General features: G+C 32.8%; 3 protein-coding genes across 5 annotated transcripts; 2 read left to right on the top strand and 1 right to left on the bottom strand.

Moving 5' to 3' along the window:
* Positions 4882–5772, bottom strand: LOC109344564. Its single transcript, XM_019583329.1, has one exon. The coding sequence runs from the start codon at positions 5770–5772 to the stop codon at positions 4882–4884; it is 891 nt and encodes a 296-aa protein (XP_019438874.1).
* On the top strand, positions 10499–18782 carry LOC109345206 (probable acyl-CoA dehydrogenase IBR3). Of its 2 annotated transcripts, XM_019584059.1 has the most exons (18): positions 10499–10823; positions 10920–11057; positions 11668–11808; positions 11895–12026; positions 13317–13502; positions 13710–13787; positions 14027–14140; positions 14595–14693; positions 14774–14891; positions 15038–15270; positions 15928–16119; positions 16248–16390; positions 16571–16655; positions 16736–16945; positions 17604–17756; positions 17855–17959; positions 18261–18493; positions 18557–18782. In XM_019584059.1, exons 1-17 carry the CDS (start codon positions 10689–10691, stop codon positions 18450–18452), a joined length of 2454 nt encoding a protein of 817 aa, XP_019439604.1. In that variant the 5' UTR covers positions 10499–10688; the 3' UTR covers positions 18453–18493; positions 18557–18782. The 2 variants fall into 2 exon arrangements, with proteins under 2 accessions (XP_019439604.1, XP_019439603.1); XM_019584058.1 differs by having other exon boundaries at positions 18261–18782.
* On the top strand, positions 22547–25076 carry LOC109345207 (pectinesterase/pectinesterase inhibitor-like). 2 transcript variants are annotated; one of them, XM_019584062.1, is made up of 3 exons: positions 22547–23760; positions 24160–24922; positions 24964–25076. In XM_019584062.1, exons 1-2 carry the CDS (start codon positions 22719–22721, stop codon positions 24885–24887), a joined length of 1770 nt encoding a protein of 589 aa, XP_019439607.1. In that variant the 5' UTR covers positions 22547–22718; the 3' UTR covers positions 24888–24922; positions 24964–25076. The 2 variants fall into 2 exon arrangements, with proteins under 2 accessions (XP_019439607.1, XP_019439606.1); XM_019584061.1 differs by having other exon boundaries at positions 24160–25076.

The raw sequence follows: 25568 nt of genomic DNA, 5'->3' as shown, positions 1-25568 counted from the left end.
AAAGAACAATTATCTAAAGAATGTTGAGTAGAAGTAAAGATTGTGGAGTAAAGAATGATGTGATACATTATATTGATGAGGTAAGTGAGTAGAAGTTCGAAGAAAAGGTGGGAAAAAAATTTATCATGTGGAGTAAAGAATGTTGTATGAATAAAATAGTGTACATACATAAACTAACATAATGAACAAATTATATCTATGAACGTAGAAATAATTATAAAATTATACATGTGAGTTAGTTTCACAATAAAAAGAGTAGATTTGTTTGACAAAATTTGAAAAAGGAGAAATTGATATGAAAATGGTGAAGTAAAAACAAAAAGAACTTAAAATCATATATGTGAGTTGACTTGTTTGGTTTATTTTCACATAACTGAGGTACATTTTTTCTTCCTCTAAAAAATGTATATGAGTATGTGTTTATCTTGAATATTTAAAAAAATGTACCGGAGTTTCTCTAAAAAACGTTTGCATGTTTAGTTTTTCTTCATTGTACTAATGACATAATCATTTCCTTCTTTCTCTATCAAGCTCAAGCCATGTTTATTTTCTTTTTATCTTATTTATAAATTTTATTTAAAAATATGTGTTTATCTTAATCTTTCGTCTTCTACCAATTGATGGTAAATTTTCTGAACATTCTCAATAGAGCAAATATTGGCAAAACAAGAATTATCTCCTCATATTAATTTGGACACAGTTGCAAACATGACGGATGGATATCTGGGAAATAATCACAAGGTTGTGGATGTTTTATTATATTTTTAATATGTGTTATTATTATTTTCTCATCACTTGATGTTTTCTCTTACACTACAGAATTTATGTGTAGCTCTCCTCACAATCCGATTAAAGAGATACTAGAAAAGGAAAAAAAAGATATGGTTATTCTATATGTTGTTAAGTGTTATATTTGGTGCTTCTTTTGTTGTTGTTAAACTTATGCTTGACACTTCTATTATTTTGTTATTAGTTTTGATGGTAAACTTACATTGGGGATGATTCCACTTCTGCAAATTTACATGATCTTTGAATGTAGTAAAAATTAAGTTTGATGATGAACTTTGTTGAGAAGAAGAAGAAGAAGAAGAAGAAGAAGAAGAAGAAGAAGAAGAAGAAGAAGAAGAAGAAGAAGAAGAAGAAGAAGAAGAAGAAGAAGAAGAAGAAGAAGAAGAAGAAGAAGAAGAAGAAGAAGAAGAAGAAGAAGAAGAAGAAGAAGAAGAAGAAGAAGAAGAAGAAGAAGAAGAAGAAGAAGAAGAAGAAGAAGAAGAAGAAGAAGAAGAAGAAGAAGAAGAAGAAGAAGAAGAAGAAGAAGAAGAAGAAGAAGAAGAAGAAGAAGAAGAAGAAGAAGAAGAAGAAGAAGAAGAAGAAGAAGAAGAAGAAGAAGAAGAAGAAGAAGAAGAAGAAGAAGAAGAAGAAGAAGAAGAAGAAGAAGAAGAAGAAGAAGAAGAAGAAGAAGAAGAAGAAGAAGAAGAAGAAGAAGAAGAAGAAGAAGAAGAAGAAGAAGAAGAAGAAGAAGAAGAAGAAGAAGAAGAAGAAGAAGAAGAAGAAGAAGAAGAAGAAGAAGAAGAAGAAGAAGAAGAAGAAGAAGAAGAAGAAGAAGAAGAAGAAGAAGAAGAAGAAGAAGAAGAAGAAGAAGAAGAAGTTAAGCATTGATGTTATTTACAAATGAACTTTCCTTTTATAGCATCAACCAACTAACTACTTACTATAAACAAAAAGTATACACCAACTAAACTAACTAATTAAACTGAATTACAAAGTATTTGCAACACTCCTCCTTAATTCAGTCAACATTCAACCTTACAATGCCTATCTTCAACCTTAATTTCTTAAACCTCTCCTTCTTCAATGACTTGGTGAAGATATCTGCAGAAAACCATCTTCAACTTTTCCTTGCTCACTTGATCTCTTAGAAAATGAAATCTTGTCTCAATGTGTTTGCTACGACCATGCGCCACTGGATTCTTGGCAAGATGTATGGTTGATTTGTTGTCAACCATTAATACCGAGCCACTACCTTCTTTCTTTATCTTCAGTTCTACTAGCAATGTGTCTAACCAAAGGCTTTGACAAGCTGCCATACACGCTGCTATGTATTCTGTTTCGCAAGAGGACAAGGCAACCACGTCTTATTTCTTTAAGCACCATGAAATTGGATAGTTGCCAAGCATAAACAGATACCATGTTGTGGTTTTTCTATCAAGCTTATCTCCACACCAATTAGCATCACCAAAACCAAGCATATCATAACTGAAGTTGCTGAAGTTGTTTGGTAGTAGCAGACCAAAACCTATGGTTCCTTTGATATATCTAAGCAATCTTTTTGTTGCTAGGAGATGACCTCTTGTTGGTGCCTCCATAAATCTACTGATCAGGCCTACAACATACACAATGTCAGGTCTTGTGTTGCAAATATACCTTAGGCACCCAATCATTTGTCTGTACATGGTTTTGTCAGCAGCTAAATCATCTTGGAACACTAGATTTCCTGCTTCAACAGGTGTTGAAACAGAGTTGCAATTTGACATGTTGAATCTTCTCAAAACATCAACAATGTATTTTTTTCTGATGTATAACAATTCCTCATTTGATTCTAGTAAATTCTATCCCTAGGAAGTAGGATAGGTTTCTTAGATCACTCATATCAAACTCACTCTTCATATCTTGCTTGAATGAATTGACCTCACTAACATCACTGCCTATTACTAAGAGATCATTTACATATAGGCACACAATTATCAATTTATTCAATTCTGCACCTCTTAAGTAGACACCATACTCAGTTGTGCATTTGGAGAAGTCAAGCTTTAGTAGGAACCCATCAATCCTCTTATCCCAGGCCCTTGGTGCTTGCTTGAGGCCATACAAAGCCTTATGCAATCTGTACACCAATCCTTCACTCCCTGCTATTTCAAATCCAGGTGGTTGAGCAACATACACTTCTTCTTCTAATGGCCTATTCAAGAATGCTGACTTTACATCCATTTGTTGAATGCACCAACCTTTATAGTTTGCCAATGATACCACCAACCTTATGGTTTCCAACCTTGCAACAGGGGCAAAAACCTCATCATAGTCTAGGCCTTGTTTTTGAAGAAATCCCTTTGCCACAAGCCTAGCCTTGTATTTGGTCACTTCTCCCTTTGGATTTATTTTTACTTTATAAACTCACCTTACATCAATGGCTTTCTTTCCTTTTGGTAGCTTAGTGTGCTCCCAAGTTCTATTCTTCTCAATTGACATGAGTTCTTCTTGCATAGCATCAAGTCAATGACTCTGTCTGAATGCTTCTTCTGAGTTTACTGGTTCCATTTCAGCCAAGAGAGCCATGTGAACCAGCTCCCCTTCAGTAGTGATCTCTGAGTCTGGGAAGACTTCATAGTCACTTAGTCTTGATGGTGGTTGTCTAGCTCTTTGTGGTCTTTGTTGGCTTTGAATTTCTGTAACAACTGGTTGATCAGTATGCAATGGTTCCAAGTCTACTAGGCCTTCATCAAACTCCATTATTGTGTGATTTGCTGGATCATTGCCTGTATCATTCCAATTCCAGCTCTGTGTTTCATCAATTCTTACATCTCTACTCAACATAATCCCTTGACTTAGTTGATCATATACCCTGTATGCACTCGTAGTATGATAGCCAACCAATACAAGCTTTTTGCTTTTGTCATCAAGCTTCTTTCTTTGAGCTTCAGGTACATGAGCATAGCATATTGAACCAAACACTCTGAAGTGATTCACCCTTGGTTTTGAGCCTGACCAAGCCTCTTCAAGTGTAGTTTCCCTTAGCCTTTTTGTAGGACATCTTTTCATGATGTACACAACTGTAGAAACAACTTCTCCCCTGAATGTTTTTGGCATAGATTTTGTTCTGAGCATGCTTCTTGTCATGTTAAGAATGGTTTTGTTCTTCTTTTCTGTAGTACCATTATGTTGTGGGGTGTATGGAGCAATTACTTCATGAGTCAAGCCTTCCTTAGCACAGAAGTTTTTCATCTCTCTTGACATATACTCTCCACCTCCATCAGTTCTCATGGTCATCAATTTCTGTCCACTCTGTCTTTCTACTTGAGCTTTAAAGTTGAAAAAGATTGAGAATACTTCACTCTTCCTCTTGATCAGGTAAACCCAAGTCTTCATTGTCAAGTCATCTGTGAAGGTCATGAAGTACCTATTATTTCTCAATGAGTGTTCTTCAAAAGGTCCACACACATCTGAGTAGATCAACTCAAGTGCTTTTGTTGATCTTGTTGGTATATGAGACACAAAACTGCTCCTAGTTTGGTTGCTTGACAGGAAATCATCACAGTGTGTGCTTGGACTACTAATTGGTGGTAGTCCAGTGACAATTCCTTTCCTGCTCAGAAGCTCAAGGCTCTTGAAATTCATATGGCCATATCTCTGATGCCAAGTCCAATTACCATGAGTTGTCTTAGATAATAGGCACTTATGATTGTTGACTTGAATCCCAATCTTGAAGGTTCTATTTTTGGATAGTGGAACTCTCAAGATGAAATTCTTGTCACAGTCATACACATTTAACATCTTATCTGCCATGGTCATTTCATAACCTTTCTCAAGTAGTTGGCCAAGACTAAGTAGGTTACTTTTCATCTTGGGCACATACAAAACATTTTTTATACTAGCACTCTTTCCATCCTTCCTCCTGATTGAGATATCTCCAACTCCCTCAGCATTGATGGAGTTATGATCAGCAAACTTCACTATACTCTTGGCATTCTCATCAAGTTTCTCAAACCAATCCTTGTTGCCTGACATATGGTTAGAGCACCCTATGTTAAGATACCAGCAGTCATCATTGACCTCTTTTTCAGATGTGACCATTAATAGGACTTGTTCCTCCTCAGATTCCTCCTCTTAAGCCAGCCTGGCTTCAATTTCTGGACCACTGCCATGAGTAGCCTTGAACCTGCACTCAAATGCAAAATGACCAAAATTCTTGCAATTAAAGCATTGAATTTTCTTCTTATCAAACTTCTTCTTATTTATCTTTAGCATCTGGTCTTGTCCACTACCTCTGTTTCCAGAGAATGAGTTAGAATCATGCCTAGTTCCTTCATAGGTTCTTCCTTTGTCAGGTTTCCATTTTTTCTTAAGTTTCTTTGTGAAGTTGCCTTGATTGAATGGCCTTCTACTTGTTTGTGCTTGGAGTGCTTGATCAGAGTTTCTCTTTGAATTTCTTTCCTTAATTCTTTGTTCATGAGCCTCTAATGTGCTTTGCAATTCTTCAATCTTGAACACCTCAAGATCCTTAGACTCCTCTATGGCAACAACCACATGATCAAACTTGGGGTTTAAGGTCCTCAATACCTTTTCTACTACCAATTGATCTCTCATTACTTCACCACATCCTTTCATCAGATTTTTCAGTGATCTAATTTTGGTGAAGTAATATGCAATTGTGTCACCATCTCTCATTTGTAGCAGTTCATATTCTCTTCTCAAGGTTTGGAGCTTATCCTTCTCTACCTTCTCTGCACCAGCATAGCATTTTTCAAGACTGTCCCAGGCTTCTTTTGTTGTTTTGGCATTGGAAATCTTTTCAAAATTTGTTTCATCCACACATTGAGGTATCATGAATAAGGCCTTATAATCTCTCTTCTTGCAATCTCTGTGAACAAGTCTCTGAGCCTCAGTTGCATCCTCATCTACTGATTGATATCCTTCTTGAATTATGTCAAGTACTTCTTGATAGCCAAATAGGACATTCATCTGTATGTGCCATCTTTCATAGTTCTTGTTGTCCATAGTGGGCAGTGTGAGGTTAAGCCACTGTTGGTAGCCATGAATGAATCAATGAGTTTCCTCTTTCACACAGATCCAAGAATCGAAGGAATCACCTAGAACAAAGCTCCTGATACCATTGTTGTTTATTTACTTCAATTGTGAACAAGATGAAGAGGGAAGAATGCACGAAGAAGAAGAGGAAGAAGAAGAAGAAGAAGAAGAAGGCAAGAGAAGAAGTGAATGTGTTATTCAGAGAAGAAGAAGAAGAACTATGTCTAGAGAGGTAAGTGATAGAGTCTAGTGTATTGCATTAAGCGTTGATGTTATTTACAAATGAACTTTCTTTTTATAGCATCAACCAATTAACTACTTACTATAAACAGAAAGTATACACCAACTAAACTAACTAACTAAACTGAATTACAAAGTATTAGCAACATAGGAGACTAGTAGTTCTAAAATATATAATAATCACTCAGCATCTATTATTATATGTTATTGTTTCCACTTTTTCCAGGTAAAATACTTTAATAATAACTTATACAACTTGCACTTACAAGTATTGTAAGTTAAAAAAGCATTCCACTATGATTGCATAGAATATTCTTCATGGTAACTTTCACACATTTTTATATAAAAAAATATACATATAACTATATAAGTATTTGTAAGTTAAAAAATAAATTGTTCATTTGGTTGATTAAAATCATAGGCGAATAAATTTAAATATTGTATGTGTGACTCAATATAGAATAATCCCTTTAAGTTGGAATATAAAATAATAGCTTAAAGGTCTTTTAATGTGAGACTAAAAATTTGAAAACAACCATGAACTTGCAATTAGTAAGTGTGAGTGACATTGTCAGTAATAGATATTGTTTATTTCCTTGTTGAGATATAGCGTGGACACATATGTACATTACAAATAGTATTTACATGCTCCCAACTATATTAATCATGGTAAATTTTTTAGTGAATTCATAGGACTAAAGGCATACTAAAATAATATATTTTCGCAAACTCTTGTATTTAATAACTTTCAATTTCACGAGGTTGAAGATTATCTAATTTAAAATGGACAAAGAATTTGGAGTGAATTAAAAACAATTCTACATAAATGATCATTTTCAACTAGATTGTAGTTTGACCTAATGAGATTCAATATAAAAAATATTTGTTTTGATAAGAAAATATATTTAAAAGGATATAAGGGTGTCAATCCGATTACACTTTATAATACAGGTCAATACAAACAGAAAGATTAATGCACAATTGTGCAAATGAGAACAAATTATAACCTACAACCAGAAAGATTAATGCACCATTATGCAAATGAGAACAAATTATAACCAACATTGTTTGAGAACCATAATCAATATCTAGTTTGAATCTGATCCATAATGTGGATATAACTCGACTTTTCGTCCCTAAAGATAACATCATTTATCATACTCTAGACAGACCAAATCATAATAAACCACAACATTCTTTAAATAAATTTCCGTTTTCCAAATTTATACAAAGATTTGTGAAAGTGTAAAATAATTGACAATAGAATACCAATCCACAATAGAATATGTTGACCAATCCACAATATTATTTATGTCATTTAATTGTACTATTTTAATTATTCTATTTGAGTTATTTTATAACTACTTTACTATTTTGACTTCAGTAGAAACAATATCCAGCCACCTGTGCGAATGCTAATATGTTTAGTAACAATGGCCTTGAAGTTTAGTGAGTATCTATTACCAGTATAAAAAGAATTCGGAGTAAAATGACTTGTAATTTCTGTTCTTGTATTTTGGGAAAGGGTGACCATTACCTTCTTTGTCATAAAAAAAATAAAAGAATTCTATCAAAGTGAACCAAACTATTTCAGTTTTGTTGTTGATCAGGTGATATCTGATTTTAAACTCAATTTCCAATTCCTCCTTATCTTAAATTTTGGATAATTAAAATGACTTTATCTTAAATTTAAAAGTGATCTCAATTTTTTAATTTGTGTAATATATATGTTTTGTTATTTGCTTATTTAAAAATTTCATATTTTTTGTTGTTTCATCAAGATATTTCTTAATAATATTAATAGCGTGGATGATTACTTCCTTTAGGACTAGTAGCTATTCCCAACAATTATTTCTGTAAGGATTCAAATAAGATGCATATTTGAATAAACTCAATCCAATTTGCTTTCTACCACCAACAACTTTCTTTATTACTGAATATTTGATATGATTAATAACTATTACTTAAAATTATTTAACCTTATGTTCTATCACTAATATTAATCTTAAATTGTTAATGAATTAATTAATATTTATATTTGTAGTAAGTATCTAGATACTATAATATTTTATTATTTTATTTATTTTATTATATATATATATATATCTTAACAACTACTATATTACAACTTACACGTATTGTATAATACCAAACAAATAATATCTTAATAGGTAAAAATCCAATAAAGTAATAGATATTAAAAACTTGTGTTGTATGAACCATTTTAATTTGAGAACATATTTAATAATAAATAAAATTATATATATTTTTCACTCTAGGTTTCATCACAAATCTTAACAAAAGAGAACAAAAATCTTCTATACCTAGTAATTTTTATTTTGCCTTTTCACCAATATGAAACAACTTAATCATTAAAAAATTATATAATTTATTAATGGAAGATAATGTATTTTTAATGGAATTTTATTTTTTATTGGTTGTGGTTGGTTCTCATTAGTACAAAAGGAGAAGAGTATAAAAGATTTATACATGTTGAACTAAATAACAATTTCAGGGAACCACGTCTATGGAAAGTGTACTACTTATTTTAATTGATTAGAAAAATATTTGGTTATTAATTTTTTTGGTTAAACTTCTTTTTTTCAGCCAAATCATAATGATTGGCATATAAAGTATTGCATTTTTGGTAGAGAATGATGTACTATCTTATATACTATTCCATATCACTTTATTTCTCTCCCTATCATCTAATTAAACAATGACAAATTAACTTCCATTGAAAAATAAATTATCAAACTTGTAATAAGATGTTCGTTTCTTAGTGCAAAGAAAACGATAAAGGAAACCAATATGAAATGTGGTCTCAAACAATATGTTGGAGTGGAAGATATAATTGTTTTAGATTGAATTACACTAATATCTTTTGAGATTATATGAAACTATTTATACACATATCATTTTTTTGTTGGTATACAAATCACACATAATTTATATACATATATTACAGTGACCATTCATATATGTATGAAAGGTGTACGTAATTTTTTAAACAAAAATGTGATAAAATAATTAAGCTAAACTCTAGAAGTATATATAATTTATTCTAATAAAAATATTGAAATGACATTAATTCTTATACTATTTTAACCTCATTCCACAATGTATTTCATATTCATGCAAATCTTGTGTATGATTAATAAAGTTGTATCTAACCATTGACATTATTGGAAAACTTAACAACTTACTATGTATCAAAATTTATCTTATTAGTATACTCTATGAAGGTGACAAATAGTGAAACAAAAACATAATAAATTATAAAAAAAACTCATTTTAGTTCATTATAAAATACATGCTTAGTTCTAATGAAATGTTTCTTAAATACACAAAAGAGGAGAGTTTATTAATAATCAAAATTTATCTCCAAACTTACATATGATCAATTTAACCCAATTACACTCATTTCCTCTCTCTCTCCCTGAGTGACAGTCAATCTGAATGTCATACTTAGTTACTTTTGTTTGACATACGTTACTTACTTTTATATGCAGGAGGAATTTAAGGAATATTTGTTAAAATGATAGATAATTTTCCATACATAAATTAGGGTTGTGTTAGGAATGATTTTTGTTATCTAAGATCAATAGTCCCACAATAATTACGTCTATCTCTAAGTCTATATTTTTATGACTTCATTTTTAATTAGATAATACATTTTAATTGGGCGGAGATACAAATTGAGACAAAAATGAGTACATGTCAGTTTTGTTAACAGTTGTGAAGGTAGCTGAAAGCTTATAATTATACAAATTACTTATTAAACTAGAACAATTCAGTAAAATTACCTTTGTAACTAGTTCAAATTTGAAAAATATATATTACTTGTTAGTTATAAGAATAAGGTATCTTCTGGAAGAGATAACTTATTTCATCTTACTACTAAAATTATGACATGTGTCATATTAGTCATTTTTTTAAAAATATTTTTAAAACTAAACAAAATAATACATATGTCATATTTTTACTCGCCAAGGAAAATAAATTATTTCTTGATATGGGGAAATATACTTTATTCTCTTTAGTTATTTAGTAATTGAAGTAATTAAATATATAAGTAATTTAAAATAATAATATATTTTTATATTTTAATTATACTTGGATATCCAATATTTTATTGACTTGTTTGTTTTATTTTGATATGTATTTTGTTTTTGTATTTTAATATATATTCTTAGTTATATTTAAATAAGATTTTTATTATTATTGAAAATAACTTTGTGAAAATTAGATTAGAAGCTCACATTTTATTTTTGTTTTTTATTGTGATACCTGGAAATTAACTTATTAATCCATTTTTCACTACTAACAAATATCATTTTTAGGAATTTCATTTTTAGGAATTGATTTTAACATTATCCACTATGCTAACACATGTATATGTCATTGTTTTGCGGAATAGTGTCATGGTCTGTATTCGATATTTGTAGCTATCTCATCCTCGATGAAGTATTTATGACTGAAATGCGAGACATTGGAGACATCAGAAACAAAGAACAAGTCTCAAACGACCACGTAATCGTAGGAACACTGAGAATTGTTCTGAGATTGTAAGAACACTATCACTATCTTCTACTCTTCTTCACTAATACATCACCCAAAATCAAATCAAATCAATTTCTGACATCATGGCTAGGAATACATATGATCTTTTATCCAAACTCAATCCAACTCAACACTTTCCTATTGATTCTCTCCTCCGCTATTGTTCTTCCAACGTTTCTGGGTTTCCTCACTCCCCTTCTCATTTCACCATCTCTCAGGTTCATTTTTTGTTTTCCTTTCTTTTGGCTCATCTGGGTTTGTTTCTTTTGCATCAAAGTTTGTTTTTTTATGTTCAATTTTGATTTTTTTTGTAGTTTGGACATGGACAATCAAATCCAACGTATTTGATTGAAGTGGGTGATCAAGGATCTGTGGTGAAGCGCTATGTTCTGAGGAAGAAACCTTCTGGGACGTTGCTGGCTTCAGCTCATGCCGTTGACAGAGAGTTTCAGGTTCTTTTTACATTTTGGTTGTTTATATTCATTTCTAGTCCAGAGAGATTTTGTTTTGGATTTGTAAGGTTGATGGTGTAGAAAGTTTTGTTTTGATGGTTTTGGGGTTTTTTGGTACGTGTTCTATGGTGAACTTGATATGTTGTGTATATAATAGGGTGAATTCGGTACAGGGTAAACAAATTTAATGAGAGAACCAATATAACTATGATGACTAAAGCTACTGGTTTTTGTTTGTGTTATACATATATGTATGTGTGTATCTATGTAGCACCAATACATCAAAACAGTGACTGCATTGGTATCCAATACATTTGGAATTGAACATTCAGTTACTTATTGGCTTATTGTAGGTCAATATATTGTTCAATGATTTTGGTATAATGTCTTATTTGTATCCATTATCTATATCCATTCTACCTAGGTTTGTATATGACTAGAAGAACTAAGCCTTTTCCTAGTCGATGAGATTGAAAATGTGGATCAAATGACATCATAATATTTAATCGTAAACTGTGTTTTTAGATAAACCCTTCTTAGGGCTTGTGTGTACATCATGACTGTATGAATAAATTTATGTATCTATAATTCTTTTTCCTCCTACTTGCAGGTTCTCCAGGCATTAGGTACTCATACCCAAGTTCCAGTTCCCAAAGTTTTCTGTTTCTGCAATGATTCAACTGTTATTGGAACACCATTCTATGTCATGGAGTTTTTGGAGGGACGCATATATATTGATCCAAAGCTACCAGTATGATATTTCTACCTCTTATCTTCATTGTTCTTAACTAAAACAAGTGATTGCTGAATTATGTTATATGATTGTATTACTATCAGGGTGTGGCACCGGAGACAAGGAGGGCAATTTACCGGGAAACTGCTAAGACCTTAGCGTCTTTACATTCTTCTAATGTGGACTCCATTGGTCTGGGAAACTATGGGCGGCGTAATGATTATTGCAAAAGAACGGTAAGCAAGTTCCATTTGACTATATGATAAACCTGGTATCACCTAATATGCCTATACAAAATATGAACATGGATGCATTAAACAGTTATTACAGTACAACAAAATTTATGTTAATGGTTTTTTGTGGTTCTTAATAGGATTGAGCCTTTCACTTGGTTCTTAAGAAAGTTTGTGCTGTCCTTTTGGATGCCCAGGGTCAAACCTTGATATAGGACATTTACCCCTTTTCAGTGCCGGTTTGTTGATTCTATATCAAGTATAATACATCACACAAGTAACATAATGATAAGTAAAGTGTCAAACCCACATGGAATATCGTTAAGCAAATAGCACCTTCTGACAAGTCACAACAATTACTAGTGAAATTGGACAAGAGATGTTTGTAAATAGAATTGGTTTATAACAAAATGATAAAGGAATTTTAGAGAAATTAAAAAATAATCTTTGAAAATAACAATGGAGAGAACTGGTAGAGATTTAATTTCCTCTGCACTCATCATTTATTTTACCAATGAACATAAACAAATTACTTAACTTTCAGTTAACAATCGAAATCCCAAAGGTTACAATTCTATATTCCTTTAAGAATCACACTATATTGTAACTAAGAAATTACTAGTTCCCTGAGTAATTCTGAATTACAACAGTAACAACAAAAAATGGATTTCAAGAATGGACTTCACATATCACAAACGGAATTCTTAATGACAAAAGATGCCTTGATTCCCAATTATAAAAAGAACTCTAAATCCAAGAATGACCGATTCAAAGAATGAGTGGAAAGTACAATCATGAATTAAGATAAAAGCAAGAGAAATTATAGCCTTGTCAACCTCAATTCCTTGGGCATAGATTTTATGCCCCAAGAGAATACCCCTCCTACAGTAAGTGACATGTGAGTGCTGCCTTTTCTTGGTCCTTAGCATCAACAACAATTTGGTTATAACCAGAATATCCATGAAGAAAACAATAATACCATATGTCCGTCCCCTTAACCTTTCCAACATTTGATCCATAAACAGAAGGGGGAAGTGGCCCTTAAGTGTGGCTGCATTCAATCTTCGATAATCAATACACATTCTCCTCCCCGAATCAATACATGAAGGAATGAGTTCATTATTATCATTTTTCAGAACAGACATTTATCCCTTTATCCATGCCCATTTTCAGCTCCTTTCCCCCATATCATATCCCCACTCCTGCTACTGAACCCGGGCGAAAAAGGGTTAAGATCAAGTTAGCTTTATTTTACCAATTCTATAGCACTAATGGATAGTTTGTTTGTTTTAGATTGAGAGGTGGGCTAAGCAATATATTGCCTCGACCAGTGAGGGTAAACCTGAAAGAAATCCAAAAATGTTTGCACTGATTGATTGGCTACGGAGTCAAATCCCCCCTGAAGATTCATCAGGAGCAACAGCAGGTCTGGTTCATGGAGACTTTCGCATTGACAATCTTGTATTCCATCCCACTGAGGTAAGATAAATATTGTAAGAGTATACACTTTTGTTAAACTTCCTTGGATGAAAATTAAATTATTTTTTGTTGTTCCATTATTAGTGCACATATTTTTCTAGAGTCTGGACATTGCCAGGTTTAACACTCAGGATTTATAATAATTGAATTGGGATCTTAGAATGCAAGTCTTATGCCCGAACCTCACGAAACTTCTCTCTGCTGCAGGATCGAGTAATCGGCATACTTGACTGGGAATTGTCTACACTTGGTAACCAAATGTGTGATGTCGCGTATAGCTGTTTGGTATGTACTGTATAACTGATTTTCTAAGTCAAGATTTGACACCAAATATGTATTTGTTATCTTACACTGCGTCGTTGTTTTGCACCTGCCTTTTGCTTATATAATCTTGATGGTTAGTATTTTGGCTTATTCTGTGGGCTGGTTAAACTTATCATACAGTTGAATCAGAGTATCAGATTACCTAGGCTTTTGTTTAACTGTATTACCAGTGCAATTTATGATTTTTTGTCCTTTGGCAGCCTTATATCGCAGATATTGGGAATGACAAAGTACAAAACGGTCTGGAACATTCTGGATTGCCAGAGGGAATTCCTTCACTACCAGAATATTTGGCTGAATACTGCTCTCTTGCGGTAAGTGCTGTTACACAAGTATCTAATATTATATGTACTCAATTTGGGTTTTTGTACTACCTACACAATGAAGGAAACTTATGTATTGCATTTGCCTTAAGATACTATGGATCAGAATTCAGAAACTCCATTAAGCTTATTCAATAATCAATAATAACTACCTAATCTCATAACTTCATGACATGGATTATATATTTATTTTCTTCGAAACTAGTAATAATTCTGTATTTGGTTGTCTTGAACAATTGGCTACACATTGTTATAAAAAAAATTGGCTAGCAGTGTTTTTGGCACGTCTCTGAGATTTGTATGACATGCTGGTCTACCATGTTATTCTGTAGCTAAAATTTGCAATCTATATGCATTCAGCACCAATAAATGTCAAGTGAAATAATGGTTAATTGATATCCCTAATTTTGCCTACTAAAGAAACTAACGGAGTTTTGGTTACCAGGGAAGAAAATGGCCTCTTGCTGAGTGGAAGTTCTATGTTGCCTTTTCTTTGTTCCGTGCGGCTTCAATTTTTGCAGGAATATATAATAGATGGGTTAAGGTATCTGAACTTCTTAGAGATGCTGTTGTCCTTGGAGTTTAAGATTTTAATAATTTGTGGCTTCTTTGTGTGCCATCCAGGGTAATGCATCAGGAGGTGAGCGTGCTCGGTACACAGGGAGACTTGCAAATGAAATTATTGATGCTGCTTGGCAATTTATCAAAAGGGAATCTGTGCTCCCTCAGCATCCTCCATCCGGTAGCTCGATTGTTGAAAACTTTAAATTTTATGGGCTCTTATATGCAATTTAGCTCTCACATAATTTGTTACTTTACCAGAAGTATTACTAGATTATTATTATTATTATACTAATAGCTGTGGCATTTTTACTCTTAACGATTCAGTTGCAAATGGGAAAGATGTGTTGGGCCTCTCAAGTGGGGGAAGGTTTATTCCTAGTCAAAAGGTTTTGACATTGAGGAACAAACTAATTAAGTTCATGGAGGAACACATATACCCCATGGAAAGTGAATTTTATAAGCTTGCCCAGTCAGAAAAACGTTGGACTGTTCACCCAGCAGAAGAAGAGTTGAAGGAGTTAGCAAAGAAAGAAGGCTTGTGGAACTTATTTATTCCTGTATGCATCTTGATTTGGCACTTCTGTAATATACTTCATCTGAATTTTGTTACTTTAGAAGCTTTTATCATGCTTCCATCAGGCATGTTGTGTTGCATCCTCCATATTTTCGGTCACAGACATGAATTTATTTGTTATAGACCATGGTGTATATGAGGGTGTTCACCATTTTCTACATTTTTATGTTGAACTTCACACTGTATTATACAAGAGATTACATAATCTCAAACAAATACATTATGGCATACTTTTCTGGTGAAATACTAGCATGAATGAGGTAAGAATGTAAGATAGGTTTCCAATGTGAAACTTTCAACTTTATATGAGATTAGCGCTTTAGGGTGTGTTTAGAGAGATTAGCACTTTAGGGTGTGTTTACAGAGATTATCACATATACACCTTAGTTCACGTCTTGAAAATGTAATATGAAGATGGCCAGTTTCCTCTGGAGAAGGGTAGAGGGTAGATTAGCAGAATATAGAAGTATGTTAGAGTTTTTGGAATTGAAAATCTTGTATGATAAGAAGGAAAAGGGTGATTTTTGGCATTTTTTGTAGATGATTACGATTGTTATTATTTTAAGTTTTGATCATATCACCTCTCCATGTTACTACTTTTTTATAGTAATGTCCTGTGAATATCTATGTTTTCATGCAGCTTGATAGTGCTGCCATAGCAAAAAAACTACTTTTCGATGGGAGCAATAATCACTCTAATGATGCAAATGACTTGTTATTGGGTGCTGGTCTCACAAATCTCGAATACGGATACCTTTGTGAGATCATGGGTCGTTCTGTTTGGGCTCCACAAGTGTTTAATTGTGGTGCGCCTGACACGGGTAATATGGAGGTAAGGTGGAAGTTTATATTTGCATGGTTGATCAATAATTACTTGACTTTAATTGGATTCTCTCCTGTGTTGATCAGTATATTGCAATTTTGTTTGATCTGGTTCTAACAAATTACTTTGAGTATTAGGTCTTACTGCGCTATGGAAATAAAGAACAACAACAAAAATGGCTTATTCCTTTGCTTGAGGGGAAGATTAGGTCTGGATTTGCAATGACAGAACCAGGCGTTGCATCTTCTGATGCAACCAATATTGAGTGTTCTATCAAAAGGTAGTAGGATTTTCCAGATTCTTAAAGCAACTCATGATTCAGCATTTCCATATAGCCAATGCATTTCCATTACGAAATTAATTAGACAGCATAGGTTTGAGCCGAGCTTCTTGATAGAAGACAATTAGACATTTATGAGGCTATGGAGTATTTATTTTTCTAGTCTCTCTCCTTATATAGGCAAGGAGATTCATATATTATCAATGGGAGAAAATGGTGGACAAGTGGTGCTATGGATCCAAGATGCAAAGTTCTCGTAGTCATGGTGAGTATTTGGTTGAAAGTTATTTCTCTATGGGTCCTTGTGCTATTCATGTCAATCAAGGTATCAAAACATATACACAGGGGAAAACTGACTTCAACGCAGAGATCCATAAGCAACAGTCCATGATTTTAGTGGATATCCAGACTCCTGGTGTTCACATAAAGAGACCATTATTGGTGTTCGGCTTTGATGATGCACCTCATGGGCATGCAGAAGTAATATTCGAAAATGTTCGTGTGCCAGCAAAAAATATCCTGCTGGGTGAAGGTCGTGGCTTTGAGATCGCTCAAGTAAGTTGAAAAGTATTTCCTTTGTGTTGAATACTAGCATGTGATGATGTTTCAATCCTGTAAGACACAAACTTGAGGATATTTTGTGCAATTAAATTCCAAATCTGCTTTAAAGTTTGCAGAACTTCAACATTCATGTGTCGATTTCTCTCTTGGGTTGAAGATTTTTTCTTAGTGTTGATAACATAATCTACAAAGCACCCAAAGCCCCAAAGCGAATTGGTTGGGATAGTGTCAAGGCCTGAAAGGAGAAGCTCCTCTTCTCCACATTCGCACCATTTTTATGGATAAAACCGTGTAGCTCAATTCAATAAAGGCCAGAGTGGAAAATATCTCATGCGAACCCATAATTATAGATGAAAGTCAACTGTTGATGTCAACTTTGCCATTGTCTGTGGCAAATGTCTAGCTAGAAGCCCAATGATTCCAGACATAACACACTTTAGAAAGCATAAATTTTCATTAAAAGTGGAGACGTAGTTGGTAGATTTGATATAATTATACTAGAACAAGTTACAGGTTTATTAAAATGACTTATTTGTGCTTTCTGACAAGTGGACATTTTGGAAACAGTCATCATTTTCTTATATTGCTTGAGATGTTTGCTGAAGTACCAAGAAGTATATTTTTCATCTGATGCCGACTTGGAATCTTGCAGGGTAGGTTAGGTCCAGGAAGGCTGCACCATTGCATGAGACTGGTAGGTGCTGCAGAGCGAGGCATGCAATTGATGGCTCAAAGAGCTATTAATAGAAAAACATTTGGGAAGTTTATTGCTCAACATGGTTCATTCCTTTCTGATATGGCTAAGGTATCATGATTGGGGGATTCATCTATAAGTCACAAATCTAAATCTCTTTCAATTTGAAATTACAAGAATCTTTGCTTACTTTGCTATCTGTTTTTCAGTGCCGAATAGACGTAGAGATGACCAGATTGTTGGTGCTGGAAGCAGCTGATCAGCTTGATAAGCATGGGAACAAAAAAGCTAGAGGAATATTAGCAATGGCCAAGGTAATTGTTTGCAATATACTGCACATTCTTCCTAATCTTTGGTTACTATGGTAGCATTTGGCCCGCAAACATAGCATAATGGAACATCACGGTTTGTTCTGTTTTCTTTGGTTCCACCCTTTTAATGAAACAAAATTGTCACACTTTTTAACCCTTGTGTCATTTTCTATTACAAATTACACCAAACATAGAAAATAACTCACATTATGTTTCGTCCCATTCTAACAAGTCGACCAAATGCTGGCTATGATTTACTCATGATGTTAATTTTCTTTTAATACTATGCTTGGTCTGGGATCAGGTAGCTACACCAAACATGGCACTAAAGGTGCTTGACATGGCAATTCAAGTGCATGGAGCAGCTGGTGTATCATCTGACACCGTCCTGGCACATCTGTGGGCGACGGCAAGGACATTGCGAATTGCGGACGGTCCGGATGAAGTGCACTTGGGCACTATAGCCAAGGTAGAACTACAGAGAGCAAAGCTTTGAGTAAAGAAAATCACCAAATGCAAACTAAAGTGAGACAGGAAATTACATAGCCAACAAGAATGTGGTCAAAGAAACAGCTTATATGACAAAAACAGTGTTCCAAAATGCTTTGTTGGGGGCATTATTTATGTTTTTGTTCAAAAACCTGACAAAATAAGCATATAGAATAAATGTGGTACTCAACTCATATTTAGATGTAGCCACAATCACGTATTACCAATATCTAAGATACCTTAGTTGATATCCTGGAATATTTAAAATGGTTATGTGAAAATGAATCCCTATGGAAAAAATTATGCATTAATTTTATGGATGGTTTCTGTTTTTTCTTGGAAAGAAGGTGCAGACTATATTCATTGAATAATATGGAACGTGCAGGCTATATTTAATTAATGATATAACAAAAGAGCCTTTTTATCTCATTTATTTATGATTGTAATATCAATACAATATTATTAGTATGTAAAACTCTTTTATGGTCAAAGTGTAAAACTAATACTCAAAAAGGGATCTTTTATTGGAAAATGATGCATTGAAAGAATCAAAACATGTATGTACTGTTTCTCACTAAAAAATGTGGTTCTTTTATGGTACTCTTGTACTATTCTTGAAGTTATGGAATATGGTACTCTCCGGCAAAACGAATAATTTTATAATTTTTATTTGATTCTTCAAAATTTTAATTTGATACATAGTTCTGTTCCTTTGAATACAACACCCCCACCTTAACCTCCACTAGAATTGTCACCACCTTTACCCATTTGATTCCGCGAGATGATTTTACACGACGCAACAACACTCAAACACGTATTCTCAACGCACAATTCACTATGACAATGATATAAATAATGACATTTCTAGTTTTTTTAAATTTGTTATCGTCTTCATCCCTATTCAACAACAGAAACAAGTCAGTTCAAACTTTACCAGCAGATACTATAATATATAAAAGCATATCTGTTCTTTCATAAAATGTATCATTGCTTATTATTTGTTAAACAAATATTTAAGTTAAAATTTTAATAATTCTGATCAACCACAACTAGTGATATACTTTTTTATGATATAAAATATTCTCCCATAAAATATATAGGAGTTTGAGTTTGGATCTGCTGTTTAAAATAAATTTCAAAGTCTACATCTAGCTTATTAAACTATTTAAAATAAATTTCAAAGTTGTTGTGTTTAAAAATTAAACTATACTATGTGGATATGAAATAGACTATCATGACTACATTAATTAATAGACATACTTTAAATTAGTTCCATCCAACTTAACAATTAAAATATATATGTATATTCATTTTTATATTAAAATTATCATAATATTATTTATATTAAAATACTAAACTCTCAATTTTATTATATAATAGAGTAAATTACACCGACACTCATGAGTTTAGTGAAATTACAAAAATCATTCGCAACTTTTTAAAACCTACACAAACCGCCCATAATTATATATATATATATAGTGGAAATCAACTTACTCTTCATCATAGCCATCATTTCTATGAGTTTCTAATGATTTAGATCTACTCACTAATTCAAACCATTGGATTTCCTTAGAATTGATGGTCAGGGTAAGGAGTAAGTTTACAAAACTTACTCGTGGAGTAAATGGATCCCTCCTAATATATATATACATTATGCTGACCAAAATAATGAATAAACATCAACTCTTATATTATTTGGACTTATCTTTACAATATATCATATTTTGTTTGACTTAATTACACTCGTTATCATTTTTTGTAGTCAGTGTAATGTATATATATATAATTATAGGTGGTATGTGTTGATTTTAAAAATAGTCTGAGTAATTTGTGTAATTTTACTAAATTCAAATGTGTCAGTGTAATTTATTCTATATAATATAATTAAATAGGTTGATTTGCTAGATTTAATAGGCTTTTTAAATTATCTAAAAGAATGATATGTTAATTTAAATAAGTTTTTTAAAAGTATGAGTAGGAGATGTTTACAAAAAAAAAATCTAACTTAGCCAAATCTATTATATTTCAGGTAATAAACTGTAATAGGCAAACTGACCTACTTTCACTCTACCACTATCCAACTATTTGGTTGCATGTGGGAAATTGTGTTGTGTAGTGGGTGCCACCATGGTATTTAGTAGCCCTTAGTGGTTTTTATTGTAGATCTGATTTTACAAATCAAGTGGCAAGTATCATGGTGTTGACCATCCTGAACTTCACAGTGAAGGTAATCTAGTGTTGATGGTGGATAGATAGAAAGAGAAGAGAAATGAGAGTAGAAACAAAAATGGCCAAATCTATAATTGTAGTTTTTAATAATTGTACGATTACTCTATAATTCAAAAAAGAGTAATAGGTCTAATAAGGTATAACTCTTAGGTTATAATAACTATCAACCTAAGAGAACTCATGATAAGAAAATCTGTGTTTTTGTAATTATCTAAAACTTCTATTTTATTGCACTATTATCACATCTAGTATGCGTTGAGATTGAAAGTTGTTTCATAATCTTAACCACGAATTAGCCACTTTATTCTATGTTATAGTCATTTATGATTTGCTAGCAAAATTTAAGAAAAAAAATATATACACTCACAGTTTAAGAGTTTTATATATTGTAACTCCATCATTCAATATCTATTTTTAATTATTATTGATTTTTCAATCAAACAATACAAATGAATGATAAATGATATATTGATTATGTAAAAAAATTAACACTAACTGTGAATATGTATTGAACTGAAAAAAAATTTGGTCCCTTTTTTTTAATACATGAATAATTGAATACAAACAATAACAACAATTATATTTTATTAAAATAACCTTTTTTTATAAAGTATTTTTAAAAAGGGCAGCGATTCTGGAAAATGAAACAATTTGGCTATCCCTCCTCCCATGATATCTTTTATCCGGTTTTGAACATTATTGTATTATCTATTCTCTTCTAAGAATATAAACAACTACTTGTAGGAAGGATTTTATTGTCTTTTATGAATACTTTAATAAGGAATTTATTGTATTTTTAACAACTACTTGTAAATTGTAATTAACCTAACAATTGATATTGTTTGTTTTAGTTATTACTTTTGATGACTAAGATATTGTTTGTGGTGAGTTAACGTGTACATTGAAACAAGAATTAGATCATTGCTATTAGTATTTAGTACAAAAGTAATCAAACAGTAAAACATAGAAGATGAATAGAAGAAAAACAAAAGGAAAAGTGCAAATATTGTTGTTATACAAGGACCGTTGATTAAATAAAGTGGTTATCATTCCGTTATTTTAACCACCAATCAAGTTATCAAACAGATAAGTTACTATAAATATAATTTCTTCTTAGGGTTAGAAATAAGTCGAATCAAGTTGAACTAGAGCTCAATTCAATTCAGCTCGATAATGATATGTTGAGCTCGAAACTCGATTTGGGTTCAAAACGAGCTATGTTTCCAGTAGGTATTCGGCTCAATTGAATTTCATAAATTGTGTCGTTAGCTTAATTTGGTTTGAATCATCAAAAGCTTGTGAACTATTAATTGATTCATTCACTTCCTTAGCTCGAATAATAATTATTTATTTAATATATATATAATCGAGTTATCTAATTAGTCGAATTGTAATTGACTTAAAGTTCAACTCATTTAATTCATGAACCAAATTTATAAGCTAAATAATGAGTCAAGTTTTGAACAAATATTGAGTTAGTTAGGTTGCACTACTCCCTACTATGCTCACATATTATCTCTATATATTTTTTTTCTGCACCAATCTTTGAACTAATCTTCTCTCCACATCCATAAGTTCTGTGTCCCATCTTTCTTATTGGCACTTAAATATTTCCATGATTCAAGGATGTCCTCTCCTCTTAACTATATACTTTATAACTATCATTTTTCTTAACAATAAAATTAGCCAAAATTAGTTAATGACTATTTTGATTGGTTGATAATGTTTGCTATTTTTAGTATTAGTCATTAACAAACATCCTGAAAAGTATGTTACACTAAATTAGTCATGCTATGTTTTCTTAAAGGATTTCACACCTTTCATTTGGATAACTGTTTCTGTATAAATAGAACCATGTTTGGCCATAAGTTACAGACCGAAGCACAAACTCTATAGCTAGTGCCCTAAGGCTTTTGAAAAACACAGCCTAAAGGGTAAATAACAGAAATAATTTCTGATTCTTTTCATTTTATCTTTGTCTTTTGCATTATTTTGAGAAGAAAAAAAAAGAGAAAGAAACTGAATTATAATTTATATAGGGATGGCTGGTTCTGTAGAAAATGGGCATGATACGAAGAAGAGGTATTTCCTTGTCAGTATCTCTTCAATCCTTCTTGTTGCTATGGTTGGTGTGGTGGCTGTTAGTTTAACCCAAAGTGAGAGCCCGGATAACGGTTCAACCGAGATCTCGAGCACTCAGAGGAATGCAGAGATGCTCTGCCAATCAACACAATACAAAGATACTTGCGTCAAAAGCCTCGATAATGCGTCAAACAAGACCGACGTGAAAGAGCTTGTGAAAGTGGCTTTCAATTCCACAGCTCAGGAGTTGTTAAGCCAATTGAAGAACTCTAAACTTTTTGAAGAGTTGGCTAAGGACAACATGACCAAGCAGGCCTTGGATATATGCAAGGAAGTGCTTGATTATGCAGTTGATGACATTCAGAAATCAATTAACTCATTGGATACTTTTGAACTCAACAAGTTAAGCCAACATGCCTATGACCTTAAGGTTTGGCTTGCAGGCACACTCTCACACCAACAAACATGTTTAGCTGGATTCGAAAACTCGAAAACAAAAGCGGGTTTGACAATGGCTAAGGCTCTTAACACTTCACTTGAGCTAAGTAGCAATGCAATTGATCTCATAAATGCTGCATCTGAACTCCTTAAGGGTCTCAACTTGGACACCTTTGATCTTGGTACAACTTCTAGCAGGAGGCTTCTCTCTGAGGAAGAACAACAACCACTTGTTGATGGTTTTCCTTCATGGGTGAGCGATGGACAACGGCGCCTTCTTCAGGCAGCACCGGGTGGTCGTGGTGGCATTAAGGCTGATGCAGTTGTGGCTCAAGATGGGAGTGGACAGTTCAAAACACTCACTGATGCTCTTACAACTGTTCCAAAGAAAAATGCTGTGCCTTTTGTGATTCATGTTAAGGAGGGTGTGTACAATGAATATGTTATTTTGACCAAACATATGACCAATGTCACAATCATAGGAGATGGTCCTACAAAAACCATATTCAGTGGTAGCAAAAATTACAAGGATGGTGTCCAAACTTACAACACTGCAACCTTTGGTAAGTACAACATAACACAACTCAAGAATTTATTGAACATTGCATATTAATAACACTACTAGTTAGAGATACCATTAATTAAAAAGTTATATACTTAAACAGTGGAATCTGGAAATAACTATATCTGTATTGATCTTTCTTCTACAAATTGCATTATGCAAATGAGTGGCAGGACTTTAAACTATGGTTGCAGTTAACTACAACCAATGTGACACACAATCAAAACTCGGTGGTTGTTGCATGTAGTCACACAGTTGAAAATCGGAGCACGATAGATTTTCAGCTGCGCGACTCATGTGATCCACATTTTAAAAAAAATATTTTAATATTAGTAGGTTAAATTGTTCTAATATATAATTCCAATTAATAGCAATTCACATTATAATTTTACCTATGCAGGTGTTAATGCTGCTAACTTCATTGCCAAGGACATTGGTTTTGAGAACACAGCAGGATCAGAGAAGCATCAAGCTGTGGCACTCAGGGTAACAGCTGATCAAGCAGTATTCCACAACTGCAAAATGGACGGATTCCAAGACACTCTATATGTCCAATCTAAACGCCAATTCTACCGCGACTGCGCCATCTCAGGCACCATAGACTTCATCTTCGGCGATGGAATCGCAGTGTTCCAGAACTGCAAGCTTATAGTAAGAAAACCCTTACCAAACCAACAATGCATGGTTACAGCAGGTGGAAGATCCAAGCTTGAAAGCCCCAGTGGCCTAATTTTCCAAAGCTGCCACTTCACAAGTGAGCCAGAAGTAGCTACCTTGAAGCCCAAGATATCATACTTGGGAAGACCATGGAGGATTTACTCTAGGGTTGTCATCATGGATTCTACAATTGATGACATTTTTGTTCCTGAAGGGTACATGCCATGGATGGGAAGTGCATTCACAGAAACAAGTACCTATTATGAGTACAATAACAAAGGTGGTGGTGCTAACACTGCAGCAAGAGTTAAATGGCCTGGTGTTAAGACCATAACATCTGCTGAAGCTGCTGTTTTCTATCCAGGGAAGTTCTACGAAATCGCTAACTCGACTCAACGTGATTCTTGGATTACAAGCTCCGGCATACCGTATTCATTAGGCCCCATTCCAAACACCAATGCTGCAACCTAATAGATAGAAAACCATGAAGCCATTCTCTGCATGCAGAAATCAACAACCAATGCATGCTAGAATACTATATGATCATTCCATTGATTCAGTTATGCTTTCTTCATAAGATATGTAGACCAGGTATAATAATTAGCTCGGTCTCAGTATGTACAGATTGTGCATTTCATGAACAATTTAAGGTTGAAAAATTGTCATGAATATATATATGTTGCACAATTGTATATATAGCTAGAAGGTTTTAGGTTGAAAACCATATACCTTTGTTACAAACTTGTAAGTGGGTGTATTGTTTAATAAATTATATTCACATCATTTGTGTTTTATCATTTTATTTTCTTTGATTTTTAATTATTCCTTACTAATGTAACAACTTGTTTATGCACAATATCTCACAATAATAAAATAAATCTTCTAACCACTAAAATTATACATATGTCATATTTAATTATTTTCTGCATAAAATACTTCTAAAACTAAACAAAATAATATATTTTTCATATTTTTTAACGGCAGAAAGAAATAAATTATCTCATAGTATGATAATATATTTTATTCTCACATCTTGATGTCAATCAGTTTATTTTATGGGTTTGTTATCCTTGGTCTAACTAATCTTGAAGTAGATATCCTTCATTGCGTGATAGTCAAATTTTGGTTAAGTTAGTATCTGATATATATATA

The sequence above is a fragment of the Lupinus angustifolius genome, chromosome LG04 (assembly GCF_001865875.1).
Source record: "Lupinus angustifolius cultivar Tanjil chromosome LG04, LupAngTanjil_v1.0, whole genome shotgun sequence".
Taxonomy (NCBI): Eukaryota; Viridiplantae; Streptophyta; class Magnoliopsida; order Fabales; family Fabaceae; genus Lupinus; species Lupinus angustifolius.
This window is presented reverse-complemented; position numbering and strand designations above follow the sequence as displayed.

Coding starts and splice junctions, on each gene's coding strand:
- LOC109344564 (XM_019583329.1), bottom strand. CDS start 5,772: ATGGACAACAAGAACTATGAAAGATGGCACATACAGATGAATGTCCTA.
- LOC109345206 (XM_019584059.1), top strand. CDS start 10,689: ATGGCTAGGAATACATATGATCTTTTATCCAAACTCAATCCAACTCAA. Junction 10,824..10,919: donor CTCATTTCACCATCTCTCAG/GTTCATTTTTTG, acceptor TTTTTTTTGTAG/TTTGGACATGGACAATCAAA. Junction 14,892..15,037: donor CCCTCAGCATCCTCCATCCG/GTAGCTCGATTG, acceptor TTAACGATTCAG/TTGCAAATGGGAAAGATGTG.
- LOC109345207 (XM_019584062.1), top strand. CDS start 22,719: ATGGCTGGTTCTGTAGAAAATGGGCATGATACGAAGAAGAGGTATTTC. Junction 23,761..24,159: donor TTACAACACTGCAACCTTTG/GTAAGTACAACA, acceptor TTACCTATGCAG/GTGTTAATGCTGCTAACTTC.